We start from the raw sequence: 23,496 nt of genomic DNA, 5'->3' as shown, positions 1-23,496 counted from the left end.
GGCTAACTAGATATCAATACATCCTCGTAACTGTTACAACATGGAATTCTCTCCAAACCATAGAAAAAGGAACGATACTCGTAAAGGCAGTACGTGCTGTGTCGTGAACTCTACCTCAAAAAAAAATTTGAGTTTTCACAAAGTACCAAAAGCTGGTAGCAGTACTATTACAATAAAAAATCTTGTTGGAGAAACTATTTTAGTTGAGAAGCGTTCAGAGTGGCTTAGAAGGCTCAATATTTAACATGTTAATCAACAGTTTCTACTTCGCTCTTTGCATTACTGGTTAGTTTATGAAAATGTTGAGTTTTTGGAGTTTACTCCTTAAGAATCGATTTGCGTATATAAGGGGCCCGGTATGAGAAAAATGTGAGGACTAAAATCTATCGATGAATGACCTCGTTACGTTTTTGGTGCGCACCCTATGATGCGCAACTTTCTAATTTGTCACTGTCAACATACTTATATTGATGTTTTTATTATAAATATCAATAATTAATATTGTTATTGTGAAGTTTTAATTTTTATCATTGTGTTCCGCTAAAGTGAACTGAAAGTATGGCAATAACTATGGCAGAAAGAGGTGTAGATGATATTGCCGGAACATCTAACAAACACGTGGTTGCAAGGTACGTTATAATTCATGAATTATATGAATGAGCATGTGCAATTTGTATTTATTAAATATTTTAATAATTATCATATAAATATATATTTGAAAACAACACATAAAATTAGATAATCAACCCAATATGAATTATCGAGCGCATCCACATAAAATAGAAAATTTCTAACCTAACCAAAAATTAATTTTTTTGTCCATGTCTATAAATTCTTCCACGTTATTATGATTTATTTTATAAATAATTTTTAAATATTAACAACTGTAGTAAATAATTCGATAATATTATCAGAAAAATCGACAATATTTTTTCATTTTTCATTATAATAATGTTTTTATATAATTTTCTTTCGAAAAGTTATTTAAATAATTTTCATGTACTATTTATTATTGTATGTAAAAGATTTAGTGACATAATATCTTTTTATAACCATTTTTGTTAATTATTAAGATAATATTATATTTTAAATAAAAAATTAATTATAATAATTTTAAAAAAATGTTTATAAAAACCTTTTTTTATCAATTTTCTTAAAGTCGGTTAAAATTTACCCTTTTATACAGTATCAATCTTTTTTAAGTTAAATAAACTCTTTTTGCGTCTGGTTAGACTATCGAACTTTAGGAGTAAACTCCAGTCGTGCGTCGGAGCTGACACACACAATTTTTTTCAGAATACCAGACGCAACATTAAGAATAAAGAGAAAGTGGCAGTGAGGAGTGAAAATTCAAAGAAGGGAAAAAGTAAACAGAAAGTTGAGAGTAATAATATTACAAATCTGGTTGACCACAATCCATTATATTAATGGATACTTGTTTATGAATTCCACTATTGTTAATATTACTCTTAATCGACAATTTTCCTATTATAGTATGCGGCTCGGAAGCCAATCCACTAGTGCGTAAACACAATGAAAATAAGTCGATTCTGTTTGTAACTTTGCAAGTCTTTCCACATACAATTATGAAACCAGAATTAACAGCTCTTTCACCTTCAATAATATTTGGAGATGACGGAGCTGCATCAGTATAATTACACAATGTATTCCAAGACGGTAACATCATTTTTAACACTTTTCTAATCAAATATAAATATTAAAATCAACGCTAATCGTCGAAGCCTTGCGGCAGCCATATTTGTTTTGATATAGCAGCGTCCCTTTGCACGCGGTGGACGTTTTCTTTGCCAATATACGATTTCTACGCTACTGCAAACTCTTGCACTATAAACTTCGCCATTGCCGACAGGAAAGCATCATTCTGCGTTATGCTACAGCCATATAAACAGAGCTGCTATTATTTGTTTCTCCCGCCAAATTTGAGTTGCGAAGCGTGATTCTTTTCCTGAAAGCAAAAAGGAATAGTGCATCTTAAATTATAGACGATTGAACCAAGTGTATGGAGAATATTGCATGAGTGATGATACTCTATCATAAGTAAAAATTTAGACAAGAATTTTCTGCTGCTTGGCCTTAAAAATTTAGACATCATCCCAACATGCTTGGTTCGTCAAACGACGCCATTTGCATATGTACTGTTGCCTCGTGGTACGTACAGAATACACGATTAGTGATTCGGCTTTTGACAGCAAAGACGTGGGTTTTCGAAATTTTACAGTTTCACAAATTGTGCGACATGCTGGGTGCCAGACTGCTTTTTGAGAACTGTTTCACTGTTAACCCTTCTTTTGATTAAAGAGAAAATAAAAGTGAAGAAAAAGATCTATGGTCCGGTTCCATTTATCGAGGAAAAGAACAAGAAACAATTTGTCGCAATATAGGCGATTTGGGGATCCAGAATAGCATCTCAATTATCTGTTAATGAATAAGGAAACATTTCAACAATTGCTTAATATAGTAGGATCAAGTAAAGTCAAATTAGACCATAATCGTGGCTGTTAGTCTAAAGTGAATTAGTATATTGTTTGCTATTTTTCATAAAATATATTTGATGCAAAAAATTAATGGATATGGATTTTATTACATGAGTTATCCGTGATTAACATAAATGTCTTATTTGACTCACACTTTATAATGTATGGATTTTAATAAAACGGAATTACATTATTATTTACAGCACAATTAGTAATGTTCAGTTCTTGTTGTGTTGTGTTGTGTTGCATTATTGCATAAATACATCATACATGTAAAAATTTGGATAATTTCGTAAATTTTTGAGGGGGCCTGTTTTCGCTGACCCGCAGTGTAGCTAAAACGATTCCGGACAGGGTCTGTGCACTGGAATAGGAGAAGTTCAGGACGATTTTCAACGCAATCTATGTTATCGGTTTACATCTAAAAGCTTACCAAAGCAACCAAGATTATTGAATGAACAACGTCCATCTTGCAAAGGTGTTTGATATTGTTTGTTTATTAGCTATTTGCATTTTTGTGCATTTGAAAGTTATTATTTGTTGCGAATTGTGCTGTCGTATTTACTTAGTCAATATGAGTAAACGAGTAAAGGCCTACTGTGTACCAGTATGCACGAATAAACAAGCGATAAGGTGAGAGTGATATTTACTATTTATCAACATAAAAATATTTAAATTGAAATCAAGTTCATATCTATATGAGAATAACCCTTTTCTTCCTAACTTCATTAATTTGTATTTAGGAAATCATTTTGTTGAATGATTTTATCCTTATTTTACTTTTTTATAGACATTCCATTCCTACGAATGAAGACGTTTGCAGAATTTGGTTGCAAAGAATAAATAACCCGAAATTAATGCTTGCAGATACACATAGAATATGTGATATTCGTTTTGAACCAATTTGTACAAACCCCAGTGGCAGGTTAGGTTAGGTTGTACAAACAGAAACACTTTTTAAACACGCCAACATCTCACTGTTGACAGTCCTAAGCCTGCTAAAGTGTGAAGGTAAATGTTTTGTTTGTGGATATAGTTATAAAATGTCAAAAACAAAATAAAAATTAAAATAATCATCCTGTGTTTCAATATTCCATCTACCTATATCTTATATAAACCATTTAATTGTGAAATTTAGATGGTCGGACCTGGTTGTCACATAAATTGTAAATGAAACCAAAATATTTTACAAAATACTTCATTTAAACAGTATTTTTATTTCAGGTACAATATTTGAATTTGAAATGTTAGCAAAATGAAAGTATTTTGTATAATACTACTGTTTCATTAACAATTTGATGCGACAACTAACTTCAAGCATTCAAAATTACTCGAATTATTTTTAAATTTCCCGCGAAATTAGCATGGATATGAACCTTAGATCAAATCTTTGATACGCAGCCAGTCCCTTGAAAAAATCTCAATAATTCATGGAAACGCTATATATTTCTTCAATTTCTTATTTCTTTTGATATATTAAAGCAACTAAATGTTCTTGATTTTAGGTCTCTTCCGTTTTAAAATTAGTTTTTTTAATAATTTTTGGAAGAAAGATAAAATTTGACGTTTCGTTTTTTCTGTGATTCTTTATCAAAATATCATATTTTGAAGTGAATTGTATCGAAGACTTTGCCAGCTATATTATGAGCGTTTTCTTATTGGGAAGGTGACAATGAAATACCAAAGAGTAGACTAATTTTAATATATTTTCTGAGCTTTCGATTACTTATGTATTCATCGTCTGGGAAATAATTAATTAAGATTTGCGGTGGTTTTGAGTTGTAAAAATTTTAGATTCATAGAATTCAAAAGTCAATATTCAAAGTGACGTTGATAGAAATATTGAAAGCTCGGAAAATATATTAAAGTTAGTCCACGTTGGTGTTTCATTGCCACGTTCCCAATAAGAAACCGCTCATAATATAGCTGGTAAAAACTTGGTTACAATTCATACACCAAAGTAGACTTTGAATATTGAATTTTGAAGGTTATCGGAGCTGTGATACTGAATTTTCAAGGTAATTGGAGCTGTGAGGGTAAAATGATACAATTACCATTTGTTACAATTATTATTTACTCCTAAAAAACTAAAAATTGTTTTATTTTTTCTCGACTAGAATTATAAATTGTGCCTTCGTAAAGATTTTGAATAGTTCGAGCGTCGTTATTGCTTGAAGTGTCCATATTACTGATTTTTTTATCATTTGGATATCTCCATTTCAAATATTACCGAAACGACTTGAACTGGATGTCATAATTATTACTTTGCCAGACTAATGCTTTTAATAATAATTTTTATATATTTAATAGTTATCCTTTTAGATATTTTATTTTCTTCTAATATTTCCTGATAACGCATAACATTGCTTCAGGACTTCTTGCATTTCAAAAAATAATCTGTTCGGTTGAATTGATTCTAATTGTTTAAATTTCGGTAGAAGTTTTCCAATTATATTCGTCGTTATTGTTCCATCTCCTTTTCTTAATTTAACGATATCTGCATCAGTTACTCCTGTATCATATTTTAACGCTGGTAAATTGTGAAGTAGGGGCCAATTATTCTCACACACATAACAGTTGCACTCGAAGTAATATTGCTTTTTTAAATTGGTTTTCCGGGTGTCTTTTGGCATCAAGGCAAAATGATACCTATAAATAAATGAAAAAATATTTTATTGAAAAACTCTTTTTACCTTTTCTTCTCTTTACAATAAAACAAAAAAACTTCTCTTTGAGTAACACAATAAAAATAATTAATTAATTTAATTGTTTCAAAATGTATTTGTAAAAATCCTTACACGTCAAATTTTTTGAATTTAATTCTACAACCAACATTTTGGCAACAGTCTCAACATGTTGCGTTCTTTCGTTCTTTCGTCCATTGCTGACCTGAATAGTTAGGAATTCTGAAAAGCAATCTTGACCTTTCATCGATTTAAAATGGGTTCCATATCATATGTGCTAACAGCTTCTTAAAATCAACTTTTTCTTCGTTAGTGCTCAAAAAACTTAAAATTTTGCTTTTGATGAAAACATTTGCTTTCACAACTTTCGGTATGTAAATCAATACAGAACGAACAACTTTCAGATGGCGTCGTCTAAAAAAGTATTCGCTTAAAATGAATGTTTAATTCGAAGCTAATACTTTTGACTTCTTCTGTACGTATGGAAAATGTAGCAAATTGAGCCTGCTTGAGCGACCGACTCGGCTACGCTCGACCAAGCTCGTTTGCGAAATGTTACAAGCCGGACACCGTTTATTTTGGCCGGACACCGTTTATTTTGGCCGGACACCGTTTATTTTGGCTGGACACCGTTTATTTTGGCTGGACACCGTTTATTTTGGCCGGACACCGTTTATTTTAGCCAGACTCCGTTTATTTTGGCCGGACACCGTTTATTTTAGCCGGACACCGTTTATTTTATAGCCGGACACCGTTTATTTTGGCTGGACACCGTTTATTTTGGCCGGACACCGTATATTTTAGCCGGACACCGTTTATTTTAGCCAGACTCCGTTTATTTTGGCTGGACACCGTTTATTTTGGCCGGACAAGCCGGACACCGTTTATTTTAGCCGGACACCGTTTATTTTATAGCCGGACACCGTTTATTTTGGCCGGACACCGTTTATTTTAGCCGGACACCGTTTATTTTATAGCCGGAGACCGTTTATTTTGGCCGGACAAGCCGGACACCGTTTATTTTGGTCGGACTCCGTTTATTTTGGCCGGACAAGCCGGACACCGTTTATTTTGGCCGGACACACAATTAAAAAGCCTGCTTTATCCGGACGCCAGGCAAGGCTACACACATTTACCGTTCGACACATGCAGTAAAATTGCTTTAAAGATTAAAGAACATCCCGATGTCCTACTCCTTCCGTTAATCAGTTAGAATTGACCATGTACATCAAATACTTTGCATTTACATGTACCGGGTGAGTAACTAAGAACGGCCGTCGGTCATCTCAGGAATGGATTATATTATTGTAAATTATTTTCAGAATTTTAGGTCACCACTAAAAGGCGTATTTAAAAATATAAAATTGAATAAGCAAAATGTTTTAAAATATACTCAATTAAGTGGAACTTTATATATTATAAACGGATTCTTCAACAAATTCTGCACAATTTTCATTCCAGAAGTTTTAGTCTATCTCTTTAAATAAGAGGTGGGAGGATGTGGGAACCTTGTTATTAAAAAATTCCTTCAAGTCTAACGATACAAAATGATCTGAATAATTTAATTAACAACGTAAATGCTCGAGGGCGTCGTTTAATATATTTTAGATATTGCGATTTCTCTCAATTAATTTAAATTGAAGGTTGAAAATTTTAATTAGGTTATGTCTACTGAATTAAATTAATATTAAAGTAGCGAAAACCGCAAATCGATTTATTTTTTCTGTCCCGAGATATTTTATGAAATGTGTAAATGGCGAGAATTTTTCTTTCGACGTCTATCAGGCTGATTTGCCCATACGGAAATCAAAAATTATCTACAGTGGTCAACTAAATAAACTTCCATATCCAAGCCACATGTCAAGTTACGTTTGATTTAAAAAATGTCGATCAAATATGGAATAATGTTGTAAGTATATATTACGACGAATAGCCAATGGTATGACCTCTAAAAGATGTGTCAATTCGTTTCTTAATAAGTCTAAGTTTATTCGTCCACTAAATGTTTCATTAAAAAAATTGCCCATTTATTTGTCCGCCTAGAAACCCGCACAATATATTTACAGACCAACAGCCCTTATTTTGAATCTCTTGCTTCGAACGGAGATACGTTTCGGACCAGTAGTGCCTATTATGGCGATTTACTAGACCTAGCCACATCTGTTCACAAAATTCGTGTATTTCAGAAACGTACTGTATCATAATGACGATATCAAAATCTCGAATCTTCAGATTCTGGTGTAAACCATATGATATGGGTGTAATTTAAAATAGTATAACAAGTTTAAGACATACATAGGCCGTGAAGTCGGCCCTGTCCCGATATAATGGAATTCTAAAATTTAGCTGCACGTTTGATATACTTTTTATAAAAAGCGGCGATTTTTTTCTTATTATTTTGTTTAGAACTAATTCCACAATAACTAATATATATGAAACATCGCCTTCTAGCATTCACGTTGCTATTAAATTGCTTAGAATTAATATATTTTATATTGCTGGACAAAAACTCGTTCAAACATCAAATAAATAATAATCGGTTGAACAGAACTGTACTTACAAGCTTCTTTTCATAATGAGATTAAAACTAGTGAAATGAAAAATGCTTAAAATTCGATTCTTGTAGTAATGAACCTAAAATTCTGAAAATCATTTCCACGTGTTTTTCGGGGCCACTTTTGCGATAAGTTTTTTCGCCTGAAGCGTTAATATAATCTGTTCATGTGATATGGCTTACGGCCGTTCTTAGTTGCCTTAGTTGTTTATGAACAAAAGTTAATCACTGAGGGGTCTCGAAAAACCATTCAATTATAGGAAGTCATGTGAACCTTTCGGTACGTTTTTTCAATTGATAGATGCAGTGCTTGAAGTCCTCTTTGGTGAGGGCCTTCAGGAGCTCTGCCGTTTTTTGCTTTACCGCTTCCATCGACTCTAATCGAGTCCCTTTCAAAGTAGATCTTTTTCCAACCTTTCAAGGAAATCTGAGTAGTCCCGTTGACTCAAGAGCTTTTGGTCAGAAGTCCAATTTTTTGTCACCAACTTCGCAAAGACTTTTCTCGTGTGTAATTCCTCGTCTAAATTTTTTCTAGCCGTTTCTTTATCGGCGTATACAGCATTGGCTGTAATCCGGATGCTCATTCGACGATCTGCACGCACAATTTTGTTGATTTTGGTCACTGTTTCCGGAGTTGAAACAGTCACAGGACAACCTGGGCTCTCTCGGCCCTCACTAAAGTGCTTACATCACTCAAAAACGCGCACGTTGCTCCTGCTTTTAGTCACACATTTTGTCAAAAAAACACGTTGGTTTCAAACCGCTACTGCACGTAGTACGGAGTACGGAGCTATTTGAGATAAACCTTTGTCTCTGACGGAAACGTTTCTTGATACAAATTATTTGATTTAACATTAATTTGAATTAAAAAAAACTCAAGGTCCTATTTCCGATATTTAAGTGGGCGCGTCTTGGCACGCTCTCCGTCAGTGGTAAAGGGATCAGTTCACCTGTGTAGCGGGTAGCCTAACTTCGCGACTTACCTTGTAACTAATTCATTGTTGATTCCAAGACCGAAAAATTAAACTAACAATAAAAAAAATCAAAAACGACATTTTCACAAAATGTAATTGTGTATATTAATTACGTTAACGATTACTTAAAATAATATTTGTTATGAGAAATATAATAAATAAATAACCTTTTAAATTAAAATTATATTTACAATTAACAGTAGACTTATTTACTAAAATTAATATAAGAAAATTTATATAAATTATATTAAAATTATATTTACAAACAATACACTTATGTACAACAATTACAACTCCATATTTTTATGATAGTTTACGAAACAGTCAACTAAGCACAAGGGGGGTTTATTTGGACAGGCCGGGCCGGGGTTTTTCTCTGAGGGATGTTCGTCATTATATCGTATTCTAACTTCTAAAAGTCGGTTAAAAAAATGAACAAAAATACACTGTGAGAAATATAGAAACGATATTGTTTTTAAAAGTTAGAATTGGATAAAGTGAAATCAGAAAAAATAAAAACAGAATGTTTTATGGAGAAATATATCCCAAAACTTGAAAAATAACTAAATAATTCTAAAAATGGTCTCCAAAATAAATGTTTGGTCCAATTTACAAGAATCTGTATATACAACTTGCGAAGTTATTTATCAAAAATAGTTTTATAAAATAGACTAAAAGAAATGTTGAAATTAAATATATATTAGAAAAAATGTCAACTTATGTTAACAATTTAGTTATTTAGTCGTCATATTTGTTTTTTAACATGATTTTACTTATATACAGGTTTTTAAAAATTAATAGCTATAACAAAAGTAAAATCTACCATAAATGTGTTTCACTTAGGTACCTGAAATTCAATTTAAAAAAAGGCACACTTTCACTTTACCGATTTTAAAACGGTAAACGGCGTATTGTACACTGTTTCTTCGAAAATCACGGGAGTACAAAACTGAGTCTTTTGGTCGTAATGGATAGTTTGGAGTTGTATAGTTAAGGGGAATAAGCGCGTCGGCACGCTCTCCGTCTTTGCTGAAGGGAAAGGAGAGCGTACTGGCACGCGCACCGTCAGTGGGTAAGGAATAGAAGAGCGCGTCGGCACGCTCTCCGTATTGAATGGGCTAGATACTTAACGCACTACTCGATTTTTACCCCACCCGTCTAAGCCGCCCTCTAAGCGCGCGGTCTCCCCATTTAATAGACAGATCTCGTATACATGTTTGAAATTTTTCCAATAAGAGCGTCTCCTTCAATTTAATTTCTTGCATTTTTCAATTTTGTTTTTGTATATTTTTTCATGTAGGTACGCACGTTAGTTATACAATTAGCTTATAGCATACAAAAACACTTCAAATTACATTTATCTGGTAAAAGAATGATAGTAAAATACAATACGTACCTCAATGAACACGACAGTAATCACAATACTCAGATTTTAAAAAAATCACTCCTCAACACGTAACACACGTTTACATTAGAATTGCCAAATACTCGTAAAACAACCATGATGCAAAATAGTGATTGGCCGATTTAACGTTTCGATCAAATTAATTTAAATACAATTTTGAATGGTGGTTCAACTCTTCCACCTAGGCAAATTACTCGGTTTTCCCCTATGTTAACTGTTAACTAAATAATAGAAAATCCTTATAATCGGTTATATTTCTAATTTAGCTTTGACAAACTGAACTAATTTATAATTCTATATAAAACATTTTAATGCATCTAAATGTTTTTGATTTTAGGTCTCTTCTGTTTTAAAATTAGTTGTCTTAAATAATTTTAGAAAGTTAGATAGAAAAAAATTGACTTTTCTACTTTAAGGCTTTATCAAAATATGATATTGACACTGACAATTTGCGTATTGTTGGAAATTGATCAAATTAACAGCTGAACCGACTTATCCCTATCACACACTATTTTGTTTATATATAGTCAACGTTGGTAACCATGTTTATATTAATTTTTAAATTAGTTAAGTTGGCAGGCGATAAGCACTCTTAAATATGTTTAAGTGATAGTATGACATAAAAATTGTGACAGTAAAACGTGTTCCAATTTGTAATTTTAAGAATTTCTAAATATTGAGCAACAATCCGACGATTGTTCGACAAGAGTTTTGTTAATAAAAACAAGTATCATTTCTCAACAAAGAACCCAAACCCACTGAAAATAACAACAGATTATGGGCCCAGGGCAGCTGTGAAAGGGTTTCTTTGGAAGTCAGGACAAGATAGCAACCGCAAAGTCGAGAAAAGCAGTCCAGAGTCAAAACCGGCACGGTCAACGTAACTTATAAATCAGCGACACCGGAGCAGCCATCGCACAGCAAGATAACGTTGAGCAACGTACACGCAAGTCGCTTTAAATCAGAAAATCGCCACAAAAGATTGTGAATTCATTTTTTTTATTTAGAAATTGTCAGAAGTCAGTCAAATTGTAAAATATAAAGCACGATAGTAAAACGTGTTCCAATTTGTAATTTTAAGAATTTTTAAGTATTGAGCAACAATCCGACGATTGTTCGGCAAGAGTTTTGTTAATCAAAACAAGTATCATTTCTTCATCATTTCTCAACAAAGAACCCCAACCCACTGAAAATAACAACACTTATTTATATCAATCAATACCTGCATCATGAACATCAAGATAAAAATAAAATCAAAATAGAAATTAGTTCTAATAAGCAAAATGCATTTTTCCTTAGTCCTTACATATCAAATATGTAACAGTAATTAATTAAATTATTTGTAGTTTTATTAGAATTTACAAAATAGAACTATAAATTTTACTTAAATTATTTGAATCTTTCTTATCATTTATAACTGTTTTGTTCTTATGAATGTAAACCATTTCTAAACATTCTCTTTTTCTTGTATTAGATTCTGTTCCAAGAATTTCTGAGTCTTTATAATTGAATTTGCTTTTTTGATATCTCATGGTTCGTTAATGCAGTTTTATTTTATTTATCGTATTGATGACCTTTTGGTCTATTTTCTAAATACCGAGAGGTTTGCCCTATGCAGACAGTGTCACAATTAGTACTTCTTTTGCTTTTTGGTGTTTTAGATTTTAATTTAGTGGAATATTTAGACAGAGTATTATGTCCTCTATGACTTATACTAATATCATATTTATTGCAATAATTCGATAATTGTTGGGAAAGTCCTTGTACATATGGTAAGGAAAAACGTTTTATGTTCTGATGATTCGTTTCTGCTTTGCTTTTTAGTTGATTGTAATATCTGTTTATTATTTTTTCACTAAATTAAAATCCTGAAACACCAAAAAACAAGATAAGTAATATTATATATCAAGTACCTTGTACTAATTGTGACGATGTCTACATAGGGCAGACATCTCAGTATTTAGAAAATAGTCTAAAAGGTCATCAATACGATATAAAAATAAAACTGCATAAACGAACTATGAGATTCAAAAAAAAGAAACAAAGAGATAGAATTTTTAGAAATAGTTCTAATTCATAAGAACAAAAAAGCTATAAATGATAAGAAAGATTCAAATAATTTAAGTAAAATTTATAGTTCTATTTTGTAAATTCTAATAAAACTACAAATAATTTAATTGATTACTGCTACATATTTGAGATGTAAGGACTAAGGCACAAATAAATTTCTATTTTGATTGATATAAATACGCAAATTGTCAGTGTAAATATCATATTTAGATAAATAAAAGTCTAAAAGTCAATTATTAAAAAAAATAATTTTAAAACAGAAGAGACCTAAAATCAAGAAGATTGCGTACTTGTCAAATAAACTTACCCATAATTATCAAAGAGTTGTTCACCTTTGTGGATACTTCTAATAGCTCTTAAAACAACAACATTTCCATAACAGTGTCTGACTACGTTTGGATTACAACTATGATTAAACAGACTCAAAAACGAAAAAGCACCAGCACCTATTTCTTGGGCTTCAAAATAATCGTCTTGATTTTGATGTAACTCTGATATTTCGTGGAAATTACATGGAGCAATTTGCAAATGCCTCAAATATAATTCTTTGAAAATGCTCTCCTCTAATACTGAATTGAAGAATTTCGTGTGTTCATGTATTAAATTGAAAACAATAGCTGCTGTCGTGGACCTTTCAAATAAATCAGCTACCGTGCGAGACTGAGTATTTGAAATTAAATTGTGAATTTCCTTATATCTGTCGGACCTATAAAAACTTTCCGATTCCTCATTAATACGACTAATTGAACTGTAACTGTTTTTCACCGATATGGCTATTTTTAGAGGCAAAAGCTTCAATTTATCTAAATTCAAATTCCGCAAAGTCTTTAATATTTTACATTCGTATACATGATATATTTTAGCATTATTTTGACATTCTATGCTACAATATAGTACCTGCGTGCAATTCGGGCATGGTAACAGGTTGTAGCAAAGTTTTAAGCATTCGTGACAATGAGTGAAAAATTCTGAAGCTAATACATGACAGAACGGTTTTTCAACAGCTAGAACGTCACCGATTTCGATGTTTTCTTTGGCTACTACGTATCTGCCTTGCACGTCTGATATTTCTATTTCTAAAATGTTCGAGGCGCTTTGAATTGAAGTTGATTGGGAATCTTTTGGTATTACAGGAATTTGTTGGAAATAATGGATTTTTTTATTGGTTGTCTTTTTGGATTTAGCGATTTCATTCCTTTTAATGATCTTCAGTTGTAATTCTTTTGGGTAATTGTGGTCTAAAGCTGTTTCAATGTCCTAAAAAAATGTCAGATTCAGTAGACAAAATAAAATTTTCAATTGTGGTACAATCATCGATTATTTTTCGATTAATCCATTATTTTGCCCACCACTAACCATAACTCCATAATAAGCTGACGCTAACTCAGTGAAATTTAATTTTATACAACTTTAATTTGGAAACATTATTTGACATTCAGAACGTAAATATGTTTTCTCTTTTACACTTTGAGGCACTAGCGAAATTATCTTGTGTAGCTCTGGGATTTCTTTAGTGTCAAAGCAGAATCATTAAAACGCCCCGATTTTTTCACTTCACGTGTTTTTAATAACGTTATAAATTGTCTTTACAAGCTTGCAATACCTATTGCTACTCAAATGTATGCTTTCGTTTTAAAAATGATTCAATCCAAATTAATTACGAGAACAAATATACATAAATAAATTAAATGAATCATCATCTTTAATATAATGTGTGTGTTGGCAATATATATTATGTTTGCCTCTTGTGAATAGTTTGATGAACTTAACTGTTACAAAACGTCAAAAAAGTAGATAATGATTATAGTGATTTACGTTAAGTTAAAAGTGTTTCCATAGGAAATTTGAGGAATTCAAGTTGGGCAATCGCGGCAATGAAATAATTAATCTAAAGGCTACTGACAATAAATGAAATAATCGCGCCAATACTATATAAGTGAAATCTTTCAAAAAAGGGGCCAATTATTTATAAACATTGTCCAAGGCGTTTCCGAGTAGTTAGGGCTCTTGATGGTCGAAGCTCACTTTTTATTTATGGATGAATTCCAGAGGTATGAAATAATTATCTAACTGGAATATTAAGAATCCGTGAATGTTTTACTCCATATTATTAATTCTATTTCCTCCTAATGTCTGTCTAATTTATAATACAGTCTGTTTTATCAAGAGCAATGAGAGTTTGGTAGATTTCGCGAATGTTTTGGACTATTGGATGGTCGGTGAATATGGTTGTGATTGACTGTATGGATGAACGAGAATCGGTACATATGGCAAAATGTTTATGGAGAGGAGAGATAAATTTTGAAGCTTGAAGGATACTAAATAAATCACCAATGTAAACACTACACGTCGAAAGTCACCACTGGTAAGAACTTATGAGTTCGTGGTTTGTAGTGACTGCGCAACCGCCACCGTATGAAATAATTATCTAACTGGAATATTTAGAATCCGTGAATGTTTTACTCCATATTATTAATTCTATTTCCTCCTAATGTCTGTCTAATTTATAATACAATCTGTTTTATCAAGAGCAATGAGAGTTTGGTAGATTTCGCGAATGTTTTGGACTATTGGATGGTCGGTGAATATGGTTGTGATTGACTGTATGGATGAAAGAGAATCGGTACATATGGCAAAATGTTTATGGAGAGGAGAGATAAATTTTGAAGCTTGAAGGATACTAAATAAATCACCAATGTAAACACTACACGTCGAAAGTCACCACTGGTAAGAACTTATGAGTTCGTGGTTTGTAGTGACTGCGCAACCGCCACCGTATGAAATAATTATCTAACTGGAATATTTAGAATCCGTGAATGTTTTACTCCATATTATTAATTCTATTTCCTCCTAATGTCTGTCTAATTTATAATACAGTCTGTTTTATCAAGAGCAATGAGAGTTTGGTAGATTTCGCGAATGTTTTGGACTATTGGATGGTCGGTGAATATGGTTGTGATTGACTGTATGGATGAAAGAGAATCGGTACATATGGCAAAATGTTTATGGAGAGGAGAGATAAATTTTGAAGCTTGAAGGATACTAAATAAATCACCAATGTAAACACTACACGTCGAAAGTCACCACTGGTAAGAACTTATGAGTTCGTGGTTTGTAGTGACTGCGCAACCGCCACCGTATGAAATAATTATCTAACTGGAATATTAAGAATCCGTGAATGTTTTACTCCATATTATTAATTCTATTTCCTCCTAATGTCTGTCTAATTTATAATACAGTCTGTTTTATCAAGAGCAATGAGAGTTTGGTAGATTTCGCGAATGTTTTGGACCATTGGATGGTCGGTGAATATGGTTGTGATTGACTGTATGGATGAAAGAGAATCGGTACATATGGCAAAATGTTTATGGAGAGGAGAGATAAATTTTGAAGCTTGAAGGATACTAAATAAATCACCAATGTAAACACTACACGTCGAAAGTCACCACTGGTAAGAACTTATGAGTTCGTGGTTTGTAGTGACTGCGCAACCGCCACCGTATGAAATAATTATCTAACTGGAATATTAAGAATCCGTGAATGTTTTACTCCATATTATTAATTCTATTTCCTCCTAATGTCTGTCTAATTTATAATACAGTCTGTTTTATCAAGAGCAATGAGAGTTTGGTAGATTTCGCGAATGTTTTGGACCATTGGATGGTCGGTGAATATGGTTGTGATTGACTGTATGGATGAAAGAGAATCGGTACATATGGCAAAATGTTTATGGAGAGGAGAGATAAATTTTGAAGCTTGAAGGATACTAAATAAATCACCAATGTAAACACTACACGTCGAAAGTCACCACTGGTAAGAACTTATGAGTTCGTGGTTTGTAGTGACTGCGCAACCGCCACCGTATGAAATAATTATCTAACTGGAATATTAAGAATCCGTGAATGTTTTACTTCATATTATTAATTCTATTTCCTCCTAATGTCTGTCTAATTTATAATACAGTCTGTTTTATCAAGAGCAATGAGAGTTTGGTAGATTTCGCGAATGTTTTGGACTATTGGATGGTCGGTGAATATGGTTGTGATTGACTGTATGGATGAAAGAGAATCGGTACATATGGCAAAATGTTTATGGAGAGGAGAGATAAATTTTGAAGCTTGAAGGATACTAAATAAATCACCAATGTAAACACTACACGTCGAAAGTCACCACTGGTAAGAACTTATGAGTTCGTGGTTTGTAGTGACTGCGCAACCGCCACCGTATGAAATAATTATCTAACTGGAATATTAAGAATCCGTGAATGTTTTACTCCATATTATTAATTCTATTTCCTCCTAATGTCTGTCTAATTTATAATACAGTCTGTTTTATCAAGAGCAATGAGAGTTTGGTAGATTTCGCGAATGTTTTGGACCATTGGATGGTCGGTGAATATGGTTGTGATTGACTGTATGGATGAAAGAGAATCGGTACATATGGCAAAATGTTTATGGAGAGGAGAGATAAATTTTGAAGCTTGAAGGATACTAAATAAATCACCAATGTAAACACTACACGTCGAAAGTCACCACTGGTAAGAACTTATGAGTTCGTGGTTTGTAGTGACTGCACAACCGCCACCGTATGAAATAATTATCTAACTGGAATATTAAGAATCCGTGAATGTTTTACTCCATATTATTAATTCTATTTCCTCCTAATGTCTGTCTAATTTATAATACAGTCTGTTTTATCAAGAGCAATGAGAGTTTGGTAGATTTCGCGAATGTTTTGGACCATTGGATGGTCGGTGAATATGGTTGTGATTGACTGTATGGATGAAAGAGAATCGGTACATATGGCAAAATGTTTATGGAGAGGAGAGATAAATTTTGAAGCTAGAAGGATACTAAATAAATCACCAATGTAAACACTACACGTCGAAAGTCACCACTGGTAAGAACTTATGAGTTCGTGGTTTGTAGTGACTGCGCAACCGCCACCGTATGAAATAATTATCTAACTGGAATATTAAGAATCCGTGAATGTTTTACTTCATATTATTAATTCTATTTCCTCCTAATGTCTGTCTAATACCGCTTTCATTTATAATACCTCTTTCTTCATTTCCTGGTAAATATTATTGGATATTATCTCTCTATTACTTTTTATATTGTTTCTTCCATTACCGATTCATTGTAATTCTTTGAAGTATTTATACAAAATGAGTTTTACTCTTAACAAATTCCAGAGAATTATTCAAAACTGGTACGTGACTTGGGGTTCAGTGAAGGTGAAACTAATGTGTGTAAAATCATACTTCATATAATTTCTTGATGACTCATAGATACTTATACGCAGTGCGTGGGTACCTATTTTTATTGTTTTTACTGAATACCGAGATAGAATATATTTTATTCTGGGGTACTGAATTTAGTACTTTGATTATTTACCGTACTAATTCACCAAGCGCATATTACCCTCTTTGTCATTCGAATACTTTCTCATTTTAACTTTGTGCCTCTCGTACGTTTCCTGTATTTACCAAATTGTACTCTAGTACAGTGGTGCCAGAAAAAGAAAGACAGCAGCATTATTTTGTTAGTTTTTTATACATCAGATAAAAAACTATTAAACAGATAATTTTTAAAAGTCTGAGAAATTTTGGTCTGATATGTTTAAAAATTAGAAATTTTTGCACGGTATTTTTTAATATCCGTTCTAATTCTGATACCTTTATAATTAGAATTCATTATGAAATAATTATATTATCAATCTTTCATCAAAGAAGATACGTAAAAAAGATAAAAGTAAGAACCATGCAAAATACTTCTATGAAAGTATTTTATAAAACCATTGCGGAGTTAGATGTGCATTCATGCAAACAAACAAAAATGTCTCATAGAACAATGTTTCAAGTTTTGAAAAATATATTGATAATAATTGAAATTATGTATATGTGTTGGACTCTGAGCAAAAATGAATTCTAGTTTTTAAACATTTATTTTATATATTTTTGGTTCTTAGAAATATTTATTTAAAAGGAATATTATATTTTAATTTATTGCTTTTAAGTTTTTAGACACATTGGTGCAGTTTGAATGAAAGGCCGGTATAGGCTTGATTTTATGACCTCAGGTACATGAGTTGTAAAAACGACTGTTTATCCTTATACCAAAAGTATAACCAAGCACTATGGTCTTTGTTTTTACTTAATATAGTCTAGAATTGGACCTTGAAATGAAATATATTTTTAAATAGTTAGTCTACGACTGAACTCTGTCCTGTGACAACTCTTCTAGAAAATTGATCATAAAAATAAAAGATTCATAGTGAATCAATATATATATGAAAATCACTAGTATTTATTTCAAGTTAAAATATATAAATCCTATATATAACTTCCTATAATACGTTTAAGCAACCTTCTGTTCTAACAAAAATAAACTTAAATGCTGTAAATCATTTTTTGAAGAATTTTTCTTCGGGTAACAGCACAAAAAATCACTGCAAAACTGATTTGATACGAGGATGTATCCATATCTAGTTAGTCTAGGCCAGTTTCATGCATAAACAAAATATTGCGTTACCATAGCAACGACAACAATAACTTATTAGAAGTGTTAGTGTAAAGTTTGACGTCAAAAAAGTAAACCAGAGTTACGCAATAAATTAAAAGAAAAAAGATGTCCACCGAAATTATGAAAATCGAAAAACTGGAGTATCGAGCCATCATCAAGTACCTGTATTTAGAAGCGTTAAAAGGTAAGCAGATTTACGAAGATATGCTTAATACCCTTGGTCATCAATTTCTTTCGTTTGCAACCGTGAAAAATTGGACTACAAGCTTCGAAAGAGTTAAATTTTCCATTGAAGATGATGACCGATCAGGAAGGCCAGTTTCTGTGTCAGTCCCCGAAAATATCAATTCATGACATGATTTTATCAGACCGTCGAATTGGGCTAAAACAGATATCTGAAGCACTAAATATTTCATACGAACGCTTTCATCATATAGTTCACTTCAATTTGACATGAGAAAAATTGCTGCCTAATGGATCCCAAAATGTTTGAATGTAGGCTAAAAACGTGCGACGGTAAAAGCATCGCGTTCGATCTATGCTCGATTTGAAAACGACGTAGACTTCTTAAGCCGAATTTTTACTATGGATGAGACTTGGGTACATTTCTACGATCCAGAAACAAAGCAACAATCGATGGAATGGCGACACTCTGGTTCTCCAAGACCTAAGAAGTTTCGTGTCCAAAAATCTGCTGGAAAAGTTCTTGCTTCAGTTTTTTGGGTTTGCCACGGAGTAATTATGATTTATTTTTTGGATAAGGGTAGAAGACTAACTGGAGGTCACTATTCGACAATACTGACCACTTTACGGGAAAAAAATTAAAGAGAAAAGACGCGGAAAGCTATCCAAAGTTGTTTTGTTTTTACAGAACAACGCCACTGCACACAAATCTCATGTTGCTATGAAAAAAATTCGTGATTTAGGATTTGAAATACTAGAGCACCCCCCTTATTTACCAGATTTAGCTCCTTCCGACTATCATCACTTTCCTCAACTGAAAAAAAGTTTAAAAGGTCGTAAATTTTCTTCCAGGTACGAGGAGGTAATAAAAGCTGTGGAGGTCTGATTTGTAGAGCAAGAAGAAATAGTTTTTTTGAAAGGTCTAAAGAAGTTGCAGCTTCGCTGTAATAAACGTATCCAATTAAGAAGAGAATATGTTGAGTAATAAAATATTTTAACATTGAAATTTTGTTTGGTTCTATAGTAGGCTAAGAATTTTTCAATATATCCTCGTATACAAACTTTTTCAATTCTGTCACCCAACCAACAACCTCCATTATTAAAATTAAGAACTGGTACTAAATTAACTGATATTTCAAAAAATATATTTTTTATTTGAGAATTGTTCCTCTGGTAAAATATTAGTAAGGAAAACACAATAAGAAAATATGGAAACATGTTGCGGTAAGGTAAAGCCCATCATTTAAACGAAGAAATTGCGGTTCCAGGAAAAATATTATGAATACAGAATTAAAAATAAAATTCCAGAACTTTTACAAGTTTTCTAGAACGCGTAGGAACCCTGATACGCAATAAAAATTTTTGAAATAGTATATAATCTGTTGCAATTGTCAGGATCGTATAATTCTAGCTTTATATATTCGACTATTATTTAAAAAAAATTACGGGAACATTTTCCTCACAAAAATAATTAACTGGAATAAATAACTGAGAAAAGTCCGAAAATTTTGCGATTTTATCAACATCAGCCTATTGGATATGCAAACTTGTCCATACACTAATGTTACCATCTGGCCATTAAATAACCAGACTGGTTATTCATTATCCTACATTCGAATGCTCCCCTTCAATATACTCCCCTCTCCTCGCCACACACTTTTTCATACGTTTTTTCCATTGATCGAAACAGTGCTGCAAGTCTTCTTTGGTGAGGGCATTTAGGAGCTCTGCCGTTTTTTGCTTTACCGCTTCCATCGGCTCAAATCGAGTTCCTTTCAAAGCAGATTTTTTTCTAACCTTTCAAGGAAATCTGAACAGACCCGTTGACGCAAGAGCTTTTGGTCAGAAGTCCAATTTTTTGGTACCAACTTCGCACAGACATTTGTCATGTGTAATTCCTCGTGTAAATTTTTTCTAACCGTTTCTTTATCGGCGTATACTGCATTGGCTGTAATCCGGATTCTCATTCAACGATTTGCAAGCACAATTTGTTTGATTTTGTTCACTATTTCCGGAGTTGAAACAGTCACAGAGCGATCTGGGCGCTGGTCATCTAGGCCTTTATTTAAACGCTTACACCACTCAAAAACACGCGCACGAAATAGAGAATCGTGCCCATAGGTCTCTTGCAACAATTTATAGCACTCAGTCAGAGTTTTTTTCAATTTAACTAGAAATTTGAGATTGATACGTTGCTCCTGTTTTTCGTCACGAGAAAAAAATAGCTACTGCACAAATACTATAATAGTGACGGAAACGTGTTTTGGGACGTGTATAGACAAGACATCTAGATACCCAACGCACTATTCGTTTTTTTACCCCGCCCCTCTAAGGCGCCCTGTAGGCGCGCAGTCTCGTTATTTAATAGCCAGACCTCGTATGTTATTATTTTATGTGAATTTGAACTATTGAATTTATTCTAAATTGCCGACTCCTATATTATATCAAGTCTGTTGTCGCTAATAACATTTTGGTTCAGTGGTGACGATATAAAATTTAATAAAATAACGAAGATAACCACTTACCTTTATACATTCTTCATATAATTCCAGTTCAAATAATACTGCGGATCTGTTTGCTATGGCTTTTGGATAATGCTCAGAATTTTTCTCGGCGTACGCCAAACTATTGGTATATAAATCTAACGCCTCTTTCAGTTTTTTTTCTTTAAATTTTTGATTTCCATGTTCTCTTAATTTGATAGCCTCTTCGTTTCTTTTCTCGTCGACAACTAATCCAGGTAAAAGGTTATATCGTTTTAAAAGCGCGTACACAAAAGATACCTTCTCTGAACAAGAAGATATCTTCGAAAATTCGTCTGATACATGTTTAACTTCGTTGTCTATTTGAATATTTTTTATCAAATCTTGAAATATGCCTTGAATAGTACTATTGTTGTTATCTTTCATACTTCTTCTTGTTGCGTATTTATGTTATCAACTATTTTTGTATTTCACACTTCCTAAAATTACGTTGTAGATAAGATAAAATTGAAGTCATATACATTAGGTGTTCAATTATTTGTTTTATTGCTTTTCATTGGAATGTTACACAACATCACAAACTGTTTATAATCACTCGAATAGTTCAACGTCTTGCCTCCAGTCTATTTAAAACTCTATTTCTATTTTAGTCGATCAGTCGTATATCAATACTTTACGTTAATAGCGCTGTTGCCGTTTTATAGATCGCTTAAGCAGAATATTATTTCGCTGCCCGATAGTCTAGTCCTTATATAAAGTTATATTGTAATTTTTCATAGATTCCAAAAATTTAATAAAGCACCATAGCATTCCGTTAAAAATAATGAAGTTTGGGTCCACTTCTGGTACAACCGGAAGTTTCAGAAAACCGAAATTATTTTAGCTGAAACGAGCATTTCGGAAAACCCATGAAAAGCTAATTTTCAGAACACTAGTCGTAGTACTTTCCCATATGCATATCGATTCAGCTCGTCGTGAAGGACCCTGTACACTTGTACAAAATATGTAGGGGAATACCATACATTATTCAAACAAATGGAAGATGATAAAATATCTTCTTATAAATACTTTAGAGTGTCTCGCGATTAGTTTTATTTGCTATTTGGCCTGAAACGTAAAAAATCAAATTGAATAGAATACTACAATATTTATAGGGGGTAAATTCAGCCTCATCCTATCTACGGATCTGATTAACCCCTGGTTCAATAAAATCAACGTTAGACATAAACTAATTTACACCTTTTTGGGACCCTGTTTTTCAAGTTGAAAGATTCTAGGAGGCAAAACAATATATCAGAAACAACTTATTGTACAAAATAAAACTCGTGGATAATGCTTTGGTTAGCAGGAAGTCTTTAACACTACAAGGACGACCCGACGTAGAAGCCAATAATCGCAATAATATTGGTCTATTCTTTGTATTATTCTCAATTAAATATGGGCAAAATATACGTTTCCACATAAATGGTCTCAAGGAAATATTGTACTCATTCTGAAGACAGGAAAAAAATATTAGTCAATTCTACAGACCCATATCTTTAATCATCAGTACCATATATAAATTACTTTAACAAAATAACCGAAAACAGACTTGTTTGGTAGCTAGAACTCAGAAAATACTAGAATAGACTGAATTTAGAAAACTCACAAATTCAATCGACTATCCTTTTTATCATACAACTAGACATACAGATTTCTCCCATTCTGGAATCAAAGGCTGATATTCCACCGCCAAGGCTGATTAAATTCCGATAATCGACACACGTTTAACTTTTCTCTAACGGAAACCTCCATACTCCATTCAGAACATTCACTCGAAACTCTCTATGTGTTCTAAGATAAAATATACACTTTCAAATGAAGTTGGAAGTACTGTTGTCACCCATAAACCATTCTTATTATATACATTACCCGACGTGAGCTGTATACAGTGTACAACAGAAATATATGCCTACAAGCCTTGATACAAATTCAATCGTTAAGCCTACAAAAAAATTTGAAAACAGACTTTTAAAGGGCCCTTAGTTCTTTGGAAAATATTTATACAAACAACCCTCTGAAGCTACAAATGAAGAATCAACTGCATCTACTACAAAACAACATCTTGGATGTCAGATTTATATT

General features: G+C 32.6%; 1 protein-coding gene across 2 annotated transcripts; it reads right to left on the bottom strand.

The window, feature by feature from the left end:
- Window positions 1-1,136: 1,136 nt before the first annotated feature.
- LOC130892936 (SET and MYND domain-containing protein 4-like) lies at window positions 1,137-22,047 on the bottom strand. Of its 2 annotated transcripts, none has more exons than XM_057798680.1 (3): window positions 21,415-21,988; window positions 12,490-13,439; window positions 1,137-1,966 (listed from the first exon to the last, which is right to left on the bottom strand). In XM_057798680.1, exons 1-3 carry the CDS (start codon window positions 21,796-21,798, stop codon window positions 1,888-1,890), a joined length of 1,413 nt encoding a protein of 470 aa, XP_057654663.1. In that variant the 5' UTR covers window positions 21,799-21,988; the 3' UTR covers window positions 1,137-1,887. The 2 variants fall into 2 exon arrangements, with proteins under 2 accessions (XP_057654663.1, XP_057654662.1); XM_057798679.1 differs by lacking the exon at window positions 1,137-1,966 and adding an exon at window positions 4,552-5,144 and having other exon boundaries at window positions 21,415-22,047.
- Window positions 22,048-23,496: the final 1,449 nt, after the last annotated feature.

This window comes from Diorhabda carinulata, chromosome 4 (assembly GCF_026250575.1).
Source record: "Diorhabda carinulata isolate Delta chromosome 4, icDioCari1.1, whole genome shotgun sequence".
In the NCBI taxonomy this organism is placed as follows: domain Eukaryota; kingdom Metazoa; phylum Arthropoda; class Insecta; order Coleoptera; family Chrysomelidae; genus Diorhabda; species Diorhabda carinulata.
Note: the sequence above shows the minus strand (reverse complement) of the source record. Positions and strands in the feature narration are given on the sequence as shown.